Here is a 14,573-nt window from a genome sequence, read left to right as displayed (position 1 = left end):
TCATTGTGGTCAAGTAAAACACGATTGTTTAGATGTTTATTAATTTTATGAAACATTTATAAATTCTCATAAATATAACATTTATACGGCTATCACATCACATTTAACACATTTTTATGCATTAATAAGAGATTGATGTTGAGTTACAAGTAGTAAGTTAAATGTTGTAGCGTCTATCAGCCAATACTTTTATTCCCAATGGAGGCAGCGTGTGTGGAAAAATATTTGAAAAACTATCACTTTATTCCATTTGGAAAGTCAAAAACTGTTCACCAATTTACTTTTCACAATTTTAAGCGTAATAACTATGTTTTCAGCACTTTATTTTCGTTTTCATTGAAATAAATTATAATTAGCCAGTTGCGCTTGGTGTTTCACAAAATATAAAATGGCTCTTGTAACAATAGTGAAATACTTTCATACGAAAAGTGATGGCAAAATACTATCACAGTTGGCGATTGTTGCAGTGTCACTTACGAGTCTGTGGTAGCGATGAGGATGAAATGGAACATTGAAATGCTGGCAGGGTTTGTATACGTTACGAAAAAGTCAATACAACTTGAAAAAATATGCGTTACGTTTCAACAATGCTATACAACCAGGTTGCACGGACATATTTCCTACATATTTTGTTCAACTAGTTGTCGAAAATCAAGAATACAACCATTCATTAATATTTCACTCAATTGTATATATTGGAACGAAATAAACCTGGTTCATCCAATTGTGAGCGACATCTGTGTGGCCAAAAATATCCCTACTGGAAAAATGAATTTGCATCATCTTTAAAATGAACGTCTTTGACTGACATAGGTAACACTGGTACTTAGTGTTGAAATACATTTTATAATTGAAGCATATTGTTAGGCAGTGCAGTATAGAGATATTTGCTGAAGAAAATAAATATGCAGCATTTTTGGATAACTAAAAAAACTATGCAGAGAAAACTTGGAACAAAAGAAGACGAATACATTATATCTTCCGATGCAGAGCTAGATTCAAAAATTGAAATATTTAAGTCTATAACTGATACTAACGCAGAACTCAGTAGAATTATAGAACAGTACCAAGACCGTCTGTGCATATTGTCTCAGGAAGAATGTGGGTTTGGAAGATTTTTGAAAGAAGCTGGAAAAAGAAGCAAGACTACAGGACAAAGCATTTCGAATACAGGAAAAACCGTAACTTATTGTGGACAGCAACGAATGTGTGTACGAGTTCCTTTGTTGAGGCTGCAACATGAAGTTGATATATTCCGGAATCGTGCAATTGTTGACACTCAAAATACTTTGTCAGCAATGGAGAAGGAGCGAACGGAATACAGAGCAGCTCTTGAATGGATGAAATCGTCGAGTTCAGAATTGGATCCTGATACAGGCCGCGGAGTTGATAAGTTCAGGACATCACAAAGTAAAGTACGAGCTTCCAAGCAAATTTTCGATACATTGTCAATGGATTCTATACAAAAGGTTTGTGAATAATATATACAATAAGCATTTGCAATCAATTTAATATCATTCACATTACACTTCAAAATCCACTTTAACTAGATTTCAACAGTCATATGCCTTATAAATAAGGGATTTCAATTCCACTTTTTATATATTTCGAGCCTAATGTGAATGAGGTATAAATAATAAGTAAAGTCTAAAGTCGGGCGGGGCAGACTATATTATACCCTTCACCACTATGTAAACCATCATTTGTGTTACCATCTCAGCTACTTTAAATTTGCTGGGAGCTATATAAAGGTTTGCATTTTCAGATACAAATACTTATAATGGAGACAATTTTTTGTACTTCTACAAATCTCCAGAATTAAAATTTAAATTGGCTAACGCTATCCAGTTAATTGGAGGAAATGAAACAGTCTACCATATTTCCCCAACTCTGGTGTAAGTATATATGGGAGCTATATATAATCTGAACCGATTTTGACTAAATTTGACATGCATAGTTAGAACAATAATTCTGCTATCTCTGCAAAATTTCACGTAAATGGGAGTATAACCCGTGGTCATATGAGTCTAAATCGGGCGAAAGATATATATGGGAGCTATATCTAAATCTGAACCGATTTCAACCAAATTTGGCAAACTTACCGATACTATTAAACGTACTCCTTGTGTAAAATTTGAAGCAATTCAGGGCAAAACTCGGGCTTTTGAGGCCATATAAATTCAAATCGGACGAAAGATATATATAGGAGCTATATGTAAATATGAACCGATTTTAACTAAATTTAGCACACATAACAGTATCATTAAACGTACCCTTTGTGCAAAATTTGAAGCAAATCACGGCAAAACTCTGGCTTTTGAGGCCATATAAGTCTAAATCGGGCGAAAGATATATATGGGAACTATATCTAAATCTCAACCGATTTCAATTTTGGTACGCTTACCGATACTATTAAACGTACTCCTTGTGCAAAATTTGAAGCAAATCACTGCAAAACTATGGCTTCTGAGGCCATATAAGTTCAAATCGGACGAAAGGTATATATTGGAGCTATATCTAAATCTGAACCGATTTCAATCACATTTACCAAGCATTGGTATAATGTCAATTCTACTCTCTGTGCAAAATTTCACGCAAATCGGTAGTAAACTTTGCCCTCTGTGGTCATATAAGTCTAAATCGGACGAAAGATATATATGGGAGCTATATCTAAATCTGAACCGATTTGGCTGATATTTTACAAGTTTTGCGAGACTAATAAAATATTTGGATGTAGGGAATTTGAAGAACATAGGTTGATAAACACGCCAATTGTGATCAGATCGGTGATAAATATTGGTTGGCAACACTATGTTCAGATAGACCATCGTAATAATTTCCTCTGAGTTGAGATAGAATTAAACTAAATAAGTGAGAGTAATATTGTAAAATAACTGTTAAAACGTGTTGAATACAGAGTTAGTGACATCTGTCATATGAAGTTTTGTTCAAACTCGATCCATTTAATTAATTTGATATAAATAAACTGGACTGTATCATCATCTGCGAGATTGCCATATTTCATTCTACCTTGTTGTTGCTTAGCTGTTGTTTCTGCTGTTGTGGATTGCTGGTGTATTGGTGATTTCTCTGCATTTTTAACAATAACAGCTGTGTTGTCTTTTTCTGTGGTTATATATTTTGAATAATCATTACTGTGACCAAACAAAATGTTCTATCCTTGTGGAATATGTAATGAGGAAACCGAGGGTGCCACTACTTTGTAGATTGTGCAACATGTGGTTCCATGCGGATTGCGAAAATGTTTCGGAAACCCTTTTTACAACACTAGATCAAAATCGCAATTTAGCATATACTTGCGTACGCTGTATGGAGAAACCACCAGACAATTCCATTGATTCGTTTAAAATTGAAATGCGGAAAGAGTTTGCATCAATGAAAGCATCTTTTATTGAACTTTCGGATAGAATGAAAAGAGAAAATTGCGAAATGAAATCTGCTTTTGAATCTATGATGGAAGATATTAGAATGAAATTGACTAATGGTTTAAAAGAAATCCAAACAGACTTGAACAACGTTAAAGAAACTATGGCTTCCGAGCCCTTGGGGAATAAATGTGAAATTCTTGAGCCAAAGTTGGAGAATCATGCGCTTCAGCATCAGTTGAAGAGGAATGATGTTGTTATTACCGGCCTATCGGACAATTTGGAAAACGTGAAAGATGTTATTGTTTCGCTGTGCAACCTTTTGAAAGTGGAAATATCTCCTGCTGATATCACTAATACAATGTATATTAGGCAACATCGCGCAATACTAACCCAATTTGCTAGTGTTAAGAAACGAGATAATCTAATGGCAGCTTATTATAAAATTAAGAATGTTAAAGTATCTGATGTATTAGAAGGCAATGATGAAAGTCGTGTATTTTTAAATGATAATTATTCTAAACTAGCCAGTAAATTACAAAGATCATACCAAAATTCTAAAATTCGCCCCAATGACGTCATCCCGGCTACCAAGATACGCAGCATTTTTAACAGGTTATAACTACGAAATAGTGCAAAAGAACCGTGATGAAAATACTAATGTTGACTGTTTATCGAAAGCTCCTCTCCGTTCCCCGGCAGCGCTTCTATAAATCATATTAGTTCAAGGACTTTAAATTTTAAAATATTCAAAAAGAAAGTAGAACATATGGGAATTTGACAATATTGTTATCGAGCCTACTAAACAATAACGTTTTGGATTCGGATTATACTACTGACGAAAACATTGTGTTGTTTTCAATTTCAATTTATTGAGACAATACAATAGCCAAACGAGGAAAATAATAGTGTACTGCCATTTTAGAAAATCCTAATTCTATACATCACTAGAAAAATACTAAATTTATTGGCCGTCAATAGATAAAGACATTGAGGATAAGATATATCATCCATGGAGGAGCCCGAAAGTAATTGGCAGCGAGTACACATATATTTTGCTGGCCCCTACGAGGGTTACTTTTTTTAGTTGTAATGGACGCAAAATCAAAATGGGCCGAATTAAGCATATGTACCTCAGCTCCTTCCTCAGAATCAATCATCTAAATGTTGAATTACATATCTTCCAGAAACGTATATCCTGACGTAATTTACGTTAACTTTTATGAATATGGGGGTTAAAAGACACACAATTCCAGTGGCTGAAAAAAGTGTCATATCACCATCTCAGCCCCCGATAGGCAAAGATTTACAGCCTGCAACTGATGCTGCGAAAGACACAACGGTAGAAGAGCGACCTCATTCCTCAATATGAACCTCCTTTAACAAGAGAACCTATTCCTCCACGTGAAGACTCATCTAGACCACATCCCAGTGGCGCAACCCAAGCCGATGCTAGGTACATCCCCTCCTCGATTTTCCAGACGCATACGCAAGCCGACGCTATATTTAGATAATAATATATTAGAATAAAATGTATCGATGTTCTCATTCCAGTGTACGCTAAGTCGACTTAGCATTTTTTGACTGAGTTCGTTGTTTTTTATTCGGATTGATGTGAATTACATCCTGTCAAAAGTTCTAATTTATTGGACATTTCTATCAAAATTTATGGTTAATATTGTACGTAGCCTGTGACTAAAGTTTTAAAAATTTCCAATCAAAAAGGGCAAAAAGCTTTGTTCGAACTAAAGTGGTCTAATTTATTTTTAGCCATGTTCTATTATCACTATTTTGAATCCGTATATACTTAAAAATCTACATAAACATGTTTTTAAGACCGAAAAAAGTGAATTTATATCTTATAAGGTTTTTGAGATATTCCAAAACAAAAAACATTGAACTTGTTTCCTGTAAAATTCACTTTTTAGACTTAGCGTACTTTGGAATGGAGACATCGATATGATAGTACATTTTCCTAAAGTGTGGGAGGATTATTACAACCATGAATTACATATGTAATTATCGATCTTAACACTTATTTATCGAATGTACAATGTACTTATATTGTATTTGTTAGCAGAGTTAAATTAAAAGGAACGATTTGTTTCAGTAGAACAATACGGAGTAATGAAAAATTTTATTTTTTATTTCATGTATACCAACGGAAAGTCAAGGCATGCTACGTTTCAAAAATATTTAAAACAACAAGTAGAATATTGAAGAGTGAATAATGGTTAATAAACTGATTCTCAACGCTTCCACTTTTATTACCCATATTATTTATTCTTTTAAAATTATTTAATATTTCTTTAAATGAATAAATTGATGCTTCAAAATTGGCTTCCTTAAAATATCAGCTAGTTGCTCAGACGATGGATCATAGTTAAGCTTGAATTCTTTTTCCTCATGATTTTCACGAACAAAGTGATATTTTACTTCAATATGTTTAATTCTTTTGTGAAATGGGGGATTTTTGATAAGCTTTATAGCACTCTGATTATCCAAAGTTAAAATTGGAACTTCTTGACATTCTGGATATAGCTCGTGGAATAACCGTTTAACCCACATGGGTTCCTTCACACCTTCACTTGAGAGTTATTGTAAACGGTCTTTTATAAGACCAAGATGTTGGATCACCGGATACCATAATTACATATCCACTTGTAGAATGTCTGCTTTCAACATCCCCAGCATAATCTGAATCTGTATAGCAGTCTAATTGGATTTTGGTTTTGATGTATTCTATTCCTTTTTCTTCCGCTCCTCGTAAATATTTAAATATTCTTTTGACAGCGTTTATATTTTCGTTATTAAAGCAGTCGACAAATCGACTGGAATGAGACACTGCAAAGCTAACGTCAAATTCAGTTTTCAAGTACCCAGTAATTGAATCAGACACCATTTTCTACTCTGCAGCTATTATATCACCATCAATGTAAATTGCCAACACAACACATTTTCCATTAACTTGTGCAATGAAAACGCACGGATCTGCAGTACTAACTTTCATATTAAACTCGCTCAACATATCAGTAAACCTTTTATTCCAGCACCTGAATGCTTGTTTAAGTCCGTAGAAGCTCTTGTTTAACTGTTTGTGCCATCACTTTATCTAGTTGTTTGCTGCATAAACATTTCTTCACCTCGATGTCCATGTAGGAATGTTGTTTTTATGTCGAATTGAGCAAGGAAATCCAGACGATACACTCAAAGTCAACAACATTCTTATTGATGTGAATTTGGCCACCGGACTATAAGATTCTTCATAGTCAATCCCATACGTTTGTGTGAACCCTCTGGCAACTAATCTTGCCTTATAACGTTCAATTTGGCCTTCTTGGTTCCGTTTAATTTTAAAGACCCATTTGTTAGAAATCGCCATTTTACCTTGCTGAAAGCTCCATGTTTGATTTTCTAACAGTGAAGATATCTCGTCGTCCATCGCATTCTTCCACTTTTCCTTATTCCAGATTTAATAGCATCTTCATAACTTTTTGGGTCACCCGAATCAGCTATATAGACAAAACAATTAACAGGCTCAATCTGATATCTTGAACGCAGCATGTATCTATTTCCACGATTTTGAATATCAGTAGTATTGTTATTAGTATTTGGCTCTGAAATAGATTCCACCGAACTTGTACCGTTCTGGATATTATCAACATTATTTATGTTTTCAGCATCTTCAAATTTATCATTAGATTCGGAACCCTGATGTGAAAGTTCTCCGCTGGACTTATTTTGCACACCTATGTTTTCCCGAATAACAATATCATGCATATATTCATTTATTTGAACATTCCGGCTGATTTAAATTTTTCTTTTTTGTGGTATGCAGACAGATAGTCTTTTGTGTTTGCTTGATACCCAACAAAAATTCCTTTCTTTGATTTAGAATCCCACTTTCTACGTTTTTCGTCTGGAATGTGCCCACAAGCATCAGAGCCAAACACTCGTAGATTAGATATGTCTGGTATTTTTCCAAATGGACTCTTTCCTTTTTGAGGACTTTTTCCAGTTCTATTCAAAGTGTACACGACATTGTTCACGGCTTCTCCCCAGTAGTTTGGACTCAATTCGGCCGTGTATGGGGTAGACTTTTGATGGATTATCTTATGTTTTCTTAAAATAGCACATAACTCTTTATTGTAATACTCCAAACCATTATCAGATTTTAAAGTCTTAACCTTTTTACCAGTTTCAGCTTTTACTTGATCAATATACTGGTTAATGATATCTGGTACATCTGATTTTGCTTTGCACATAAAACATGTCGATAATTGGAATAATCGTCTGTGAATAAAACCATAAAGCGCGAACCCTCAAAAGATGCGTCTTGTATTGAACCACACAAATCAGTATGGACAAGCCTTCCAATACCTTCCGCTCTCTCTCTCTCTTTCTGAACTTTCTGTAAATGGAATTTTGTGTTGTTTACCCATCGTGCAGTCCTAAGAAGAAATCGTGTTTTGAATACGTTTTAACGGCCACATTTACTTCTCCTAATGTGTGTTTCGGTAACTTTCAGAAGTAATTTGAAAAGCTGGGAACACCTCTAACACCTTTGAGAAAAATCTCACAATTTCTCTTAAACACACATGCGTCTGCTTCGGTCCCCATGGCAAAACCTTTGTCCAAACACGCATTGAGAATAAATTAAGTTTAATATCAGGCACGAACAAAATATTTGATAAGTATTTAGATCTCCTAATCTTTCCATCAAATGCTTGTACAGGAATATCGCCTTTACCAATAGCTGGAATAATGGCACCATCACCAACCATTCTATTCCTCGGTTTCTCAAATTGAACATAATTCCAGAACCAATCTTTCCTATTGCTCATGTGGTCATTTGCTCCTGAATCCACGTTCCATCTATCATCGCAATATGTAGAACAATTCACAAATAATTGTCCAATGAAGGCATCCCCTTCCTTTTTTATATATTGACCACAATTCTTTGGACAATCCCGCTTCCAATGTCCATGCTCACCACATTTGTAGCATTCGCTTTTATGAAATTGTTTACACTAGGATTTTCTATGCTTACTATTTAAGAAACATGAAGAGATCAACAAATGTCGGGTTGATCCCTTCATATTTCTTAAATAGAAAATAATTATTCAAGCTTGAGATCGTTTTTTTGTATGTATTAGTTCCTTTTATTCTTCAATATTTCACAATTATGTTACGTTGATTTGCTTCATCAGGTGTAGATCTACAATAAAATTGATTGATATGTTTAATCACGACATATAAATTATTTATCAAAAAATTGTTTATCAAATTATAAATAATTCTAGTGGATTATGCTAATTAAGACTATTGATTTTATTTTACAAAAATTTTCCAAATAAAGATTTTAACAAATGTATATCAACAAGTATCAGGAGAACAGGATATACAAAAGGATGTTCATTATACACTTACGTATAAATAACATTCAAGTGGAAAAACAATAACAACAAAAAGCTTAAACTAGAGTAGTATCACTACGTTCGTCAGTTACTTTTATTTTTCAGCCAATTTTTGGGCTGCTTGGTTGTCGATATAAATTATAACCGTTATATCATTCAGGAGATGCAGTTCCGTCAAAAGTCGTTTCAATTAAACAGCTTCCTTTGCAGCCTCAGAAACCGCCATATACTCGGCTTCTGTGCTACTCAAAGCGACCGATTTCTGCTTCCTACAGTCCCACGTTATGGGAGTATTGCCATGGAAAAATACAACGCCCGTGTAAGACTTCCTGTCAACGGAGTTTCCACCCCAGTCAGCGTCTACGAAACCACTCAATGTTCTTCCATCATCGTCAAAAATTAACTTGAAATCTATGGTTCCTGATAACTATCTCAAGATGTGCAAAAGCCTTATTCTGTGTTCCAGCCGAGGATCAAAGTTCCTTTGAGCCAATTTTGATACCGAGTGTAGAATATCGGGTCGTGTGGAAATCGCAAGGTACATCAGAATACCTACGAGGGACTGGTATTCCTTCGGATCCACTTTCTCACTGCTCTCATCAAACCCTACCTGTTATCCTACTTCCAGTGGAACCTTTAATGGTTTACATGAGCTCATGTCATATGCCTTTAATGTGTCTCGAATCTATTGACTTTGACTCAACTTTATTTTACCAGTCTCGCCTTCCACCTCCATTCCGAGAAAGTATTTGAGTTGACCCTTATTTGTCACTTCAAAAACTCCAGCTATATCATCTATTATGCTCAGAACAACAGGGTTTTCTTTACAACCGATTATGATGTCGTCGACATATATTGCTATAATTACAAATTTGTCGTCCTTGGTTCCTTTATAGAGGCACGGTTCATTTTCGCATGGATTATATTTCATTAAACGTAGTGTCTCATCATGTTTCATTCGCGGCCACTTTGTTTTAAACCATAAATGGCTTTATGGAGTCTCAGTACTTTTTCAGGGAATTCTTTATTCTCGAAACTAGGTGGCTGCTGCATATAAATTTCATAAGAATGATTACTATTCAAGTAGGCAGTACTCACATCAATCTGGTGCAGGTACATTTTTTCTTTAACCGCTATAGATAGAAGGAAACGAACTGTGGAATATCGCACAACCGGCGAAAATGTCTCATTAAAATCTACGCCCATGCGTTGGTTACATTCTTTGGCCACTAGTTTTGCTTTATACCCTTCAATGTTGCCATTTGCATCTCGCTTCAAAGTGTAAACCCACTTGCATGATATTGTCTTTTTACCAGCTGGCAAGTCCACCAGTGTCCAAGTATTATTTTTGCAAACAGCCCTGTATTCCATGTTCATTGCTTTTAGCCAATGCTTCTTGCTGCTACTGGAGAGTATTTCATCAATCGTCTGTGGGATATCTTCCCCAATCATATGATAATTGCCTCATTGTGACCACTTCTTGTTCGTCTAGGTCTTTCCTGTCTATTTGTGTTTGGTGGTTCCTTCTATGCTGCCCTCATTATTTTCTTCTCCCATGGCATCTTCGAATTCCTCCAAGTCAATCACTTCATCGTCATAACTAATCTCTGATTGTTCGGTGGAGTTTCTTTTGCCTGTGGAACCAGCATTCAATCCATTTTCTTCAAAATCTTTAAAGAATAAAGTTAGAACATCGTTAGACGGGTTTCGGGCCTCTGCTTCATGGTCATTTCCCATTCCAGTAGAAGATTCGTCAAAAATCACATCTCGATGTTCAACGATTCTTTTATTGATCACATCATAGAGTCTATATGCCTTCGCCGTTGTACAATATCCAACCATTATAAACTGATTACCCTTGGGATCAAATTTCGATTTTCTTTTCGATTTCTCTAGAGCAACAGCAACTGAGTCGAATGTCTTAAAATGTTGCACGCTAGGCTTTCTACCATGCCAAGCTTCATATGGAGTTTTATCAACAAGTTGTTTAGTCGGGCACCTATTTCGCATGTAAACCGCATCCGCCCACAAATTTGGTATAGAATTAGCAAAGACCATCATGCACTTGGCCATCTCGACGAGAGTGCGATTGGCTCGTTCCGCAACACCGTTTTGTTGAGGAGTGTCTGGAAATACCTTCCTTTTTTAATATGAGTTAAAAGTGGAATTCACATATTCGGTACCGTTATCTGTACGAATCACCTTTATCTTGCGACCAGTTTGCCGTTCTACATTTGCCTTGAATGTTTTGAATTTCTCAAATACTTCCGTTTTTGACTTTATAAAATAGACGAAAATCCGCCTCGATTTATCATCTATAAAAGGTACAAAGTATTTTGATCTCCCAACGGAACAAACTCTGAACGGACCGCACACGTCGGAATGGATAAGATCCAATAATTCAGTTGATCTCGTATGCGACTCCTGTGGAAAGGGTAATCTATGCACTTTAACTTAACATACAAGTCCTGCAATTTTTCTCAGTGTCAGGATTTAATTTCATTTCACTCACCATATCTTTGTTGCAAATTTCGTTTAAAGTCTTGAAGTTAAGGTGGTCATATCTATTATGCAAAACGGCGTCATTGCTGACTAACGAAAATAATTCTTCTTTTGCCTTATCTTCAAGTAAAAACATATTGCTCTTTCTTACAGCATGCAGAACAACATCACCATCAGGTAATTATTGAATATTACAGACAGACCCTTTCAACAGATTTTCCCACAGAAATAAAATTCGTTCGCAATTCTGGCGAGTATAATGTGTTCTCAAGTGTAATTTGAAATTCACCATCAAAAATTCGAACATCACTTTTTCCTACAGCGTTTATGCATTTGTCTCCAGCAAGAGAAATTGTGTTTTATTTCCATCTTTTCTTTCACACTTGTTCGCATAATGCCCCGTTATGCCGCATTAAAAACATTTACCTTTGAAATTTTTCTTCTAGTTGTTGTTGTTGTTGGATGTTTTCTTATCTCCTTTTGGGCTTGTAGTTTTTGCTGTAAATGCCTGTTGTACCAATGCTTCTTCATCTTTTTCATTTTGCCTTTTACCTTCCTCCAGAAGCTTCTGATTTAATATTGACGGTGTAGGCAATTGATCACGGGTTTCCATGGCAATTACACACAAAAAAATTTTTTTCTGATTCAATCACGAAATTAATTGATCCAATTAATTTTTTAATTGAAATGTCTTCAATCACAGAAATGATAGTATCAATTAAAAAATTAATTGACAGTCAATTAAAAATTAATTGATTCAATTAAAAAATTAATTGATACTATTAATTTGTGTGATTGATTTTTATTTCAATTACACAAATTGTTGAACCAATTAAATTTTTAATTGAACATTTTTCAAAACTCAATTAAGATTTTAATTGGAACAATTTTCGTGAAATTTTTTTCTGTGTACACAGCTATCGTATTCTTTGGACAAACTAGACATCAGTCTCCCTTAATTTTTCACACACCTCACAGAATTCAATTAAGTGCTGAACAATAGTTCCACCTTCAGGCATTTTCAAATTAATTAACCTCTTGTAGAGAGAAACTTTTTGTAGAGGTCCTCTTGGCATATAAACTTCTACCAGTTTTACCCATGCCTCATGCGACGTCTTACAGTTCCGTATGTAGCCCAACTGTGTCGGCTTAACGCTTAAAAAGATAGATGCAAGTGCTTCGCTATCGCGGCAGCGTCACCTTCTTTCCTAGATGAACCATTTGCGATCTTCCAGAATCCACTATGAATTAGAACTCTCCTCATTTGATTCCACCAGCTATCGTAATTACTGTCGTCCAATTTCTCAATTCGAACTACCGGGGCACTCACCCTTAAGTATATATTTGTATCATTTTATTAAAAAAAATATACTTCAATTCACCGTGTGGGTTCTGGGTCCATAACCTGATAAAAACTATTCTCTCAACTGTGGTAATTTGTAAAGTTTTTATTCAAAGAAGTGAGAACAAGTGACATCGTACGAGATACTTAATGCGTCGCGTATGTGTGTTATCTAATTTGAGAAGAGTACCGCATGTTCAAGTAACTAGTTATTGACTATCAAATTCACCTATCACCAATAAGTACCACTAGTTACTCCCAAACCTACTCGACATGTATTTAACTGGTGAATTTAACATGGGGATGTCATTGGAGGGAGCCAATTGGATATCGTTAGCATTACGTTTAGCACAAGAAATAAGTAGTAACTGTGGGATACATATATAAATAGCTCAATTTCCGTATTGTAATAATTAGACCACAAATCGATTAAACTATAATTTAATTATTTTAATTTATTTATTAACATGAATTATATTAAATTAAAATTAATATATTTCACAAACATATTTAAAGGTAAAATTAAAAAATACAAAACAAAAAACATAATTTAAATACATAATAGAAAGGTGTCTTTACGGGAACGTATCGCAAAGCATATACATCTGAATGATATAGTGGTACCAGCAAATAAAGAATATAATTAACAAAATAAATTTTCCCCTGACTGCTAGCGCCACATCATCTGCGTATGCCACCACTTGTATCCTTTCTTTTTCTAGGGAGACCAGAAGGTCGTTTATAGCAACATTCCAAAGAAGAGGTGATAGAACTCCTCCTTGAGGAGTGCCTCTGTTCACATACCTTTGTATGTTTGCTTGTCCTAGTGTGGCTGAAATGCGTCTCTTCCTTAGAAGTTCGTCTAACAGCCTAAGTATACCTGGATCAACATTCAGAGTTGTCAGTCCATTTAATATCGAGCTCGGATGGACGTTATTGAACGCCCCTTCGATGTCTAGAAACGCCACGATTGTGTATTCTTTGACAGATAGTGAGCTTTCAATAAAGCTGACTAGTTCATGTAATGCGGTCTCAGTAGACCTGCCCTTCGAGTATGCATGTTGTCGTTTCGAGAGCAAACTTGATCCGACGCTAGTTCTAAGATAAATATCTATCATCCTCTCCAGAGTCTTAAGTAGGAATGATGATAAGCTGATTGGTCGGAAATCCTTCGCATTCGAGTGAGAGGCTTTTCCCGCTTAGGTATGAAAACGACTTTTGATTCCCTCCACTTTCGTGGAATATATGCTAAGTTGATACATCCTATATATATCGCCGACAACCAGTGGATAATTCTGTCAACCACCGCTTGTAACTCCGCCGGAGTAATTCCATCAGGTCCGGGGGATTTGAATGATCCAAAGCTATTTAACGCCCATTTTATTCTAGATTCTGATACAATTTCCTCGATAGGAAACGACCGCTGAGCCACTGTGGCACCGCCAGTGCATGGTTCAACCGTCTGATTTCCGGGAAAATGTGTGTCCAATAGTACCTCCAGCGTCTCCTCACTGGACGTTGTCCAATTGCCCTCCGATGTTTTAATGAAACCTGGAGCGGAGCTCGTGGATGCTAGCACCTTCCGTAGTCTGGAAGCCTCGGACGTATTCTCAATGCTGCTGCAGTAATCATTCCAAGAGTTATGCTGAGCCTTTCTCAGTTCTCGCTTGTATCCTCTCAGATTCTTCTTGTAAGCGTCCCAATCCACAGGAGCTCTGGTGGACTTTGCTTTGTTAAAGAGCTTCCTTCACGATTGCCTCATATTACCTAACTCCGTAGACCACCATGGTGGTGGATTTTCCCCCCTTGGCTTCCCTTTAGGGCATGCAGCTTTCAGTGAAATGTTGAAGGCCTAGTAATCCTCTCCACTGCGTGTTCGATAACTTGCACAGTGCTCATATTTGTCTCTGGTATTTCCGGTATCAT

General features: G+C 35.8%; 1 protein-coding gene across 1 annotated transcript in view; it reads left to right on the top strand.

Annotated features, from left to right (window-relative positions):
* Window positions 1-830: 830 nt before the first annotated feature.
* ICA69 (islet cell autoantigen 1-like protein) overlaps window positions 831-14,573 on the top strand; it is a 93,918-nt gene continuing 80,175 nt past the window's right edge. Inside the window, exon 1 of the mRNA XM_075304189.1 lies at window positions 831-1,469. Coding sequence (XP_075160304.1) covers window positions 906-1,469 — 564 coding nt within the window. The 5' untranslated portion in view covers window positions 831-905. The remainder of the gene's footprint in view (window positions 1,470-14,573) is intronic.

This window comes from Haematobia irritans, chromosome 4 (assembly GCF_050003625.1).
Source record: "Haematobia irritans isolate KBUSLIRL chromosome 4, ASM5000362v1, whole genome shotgun sequence".
Classification (NCBI taxonomy): Eukaryota; Metazoa; Arthropoda; class Insecta; order Diptera; family Muscidae; genus Haematobia; species Haematobia irritans.
The sequence above is the reverse complement of the archived record's forward strand: the minus strand, read 5'-3'. Positions and strand labels throughout refer to the sequence as shown.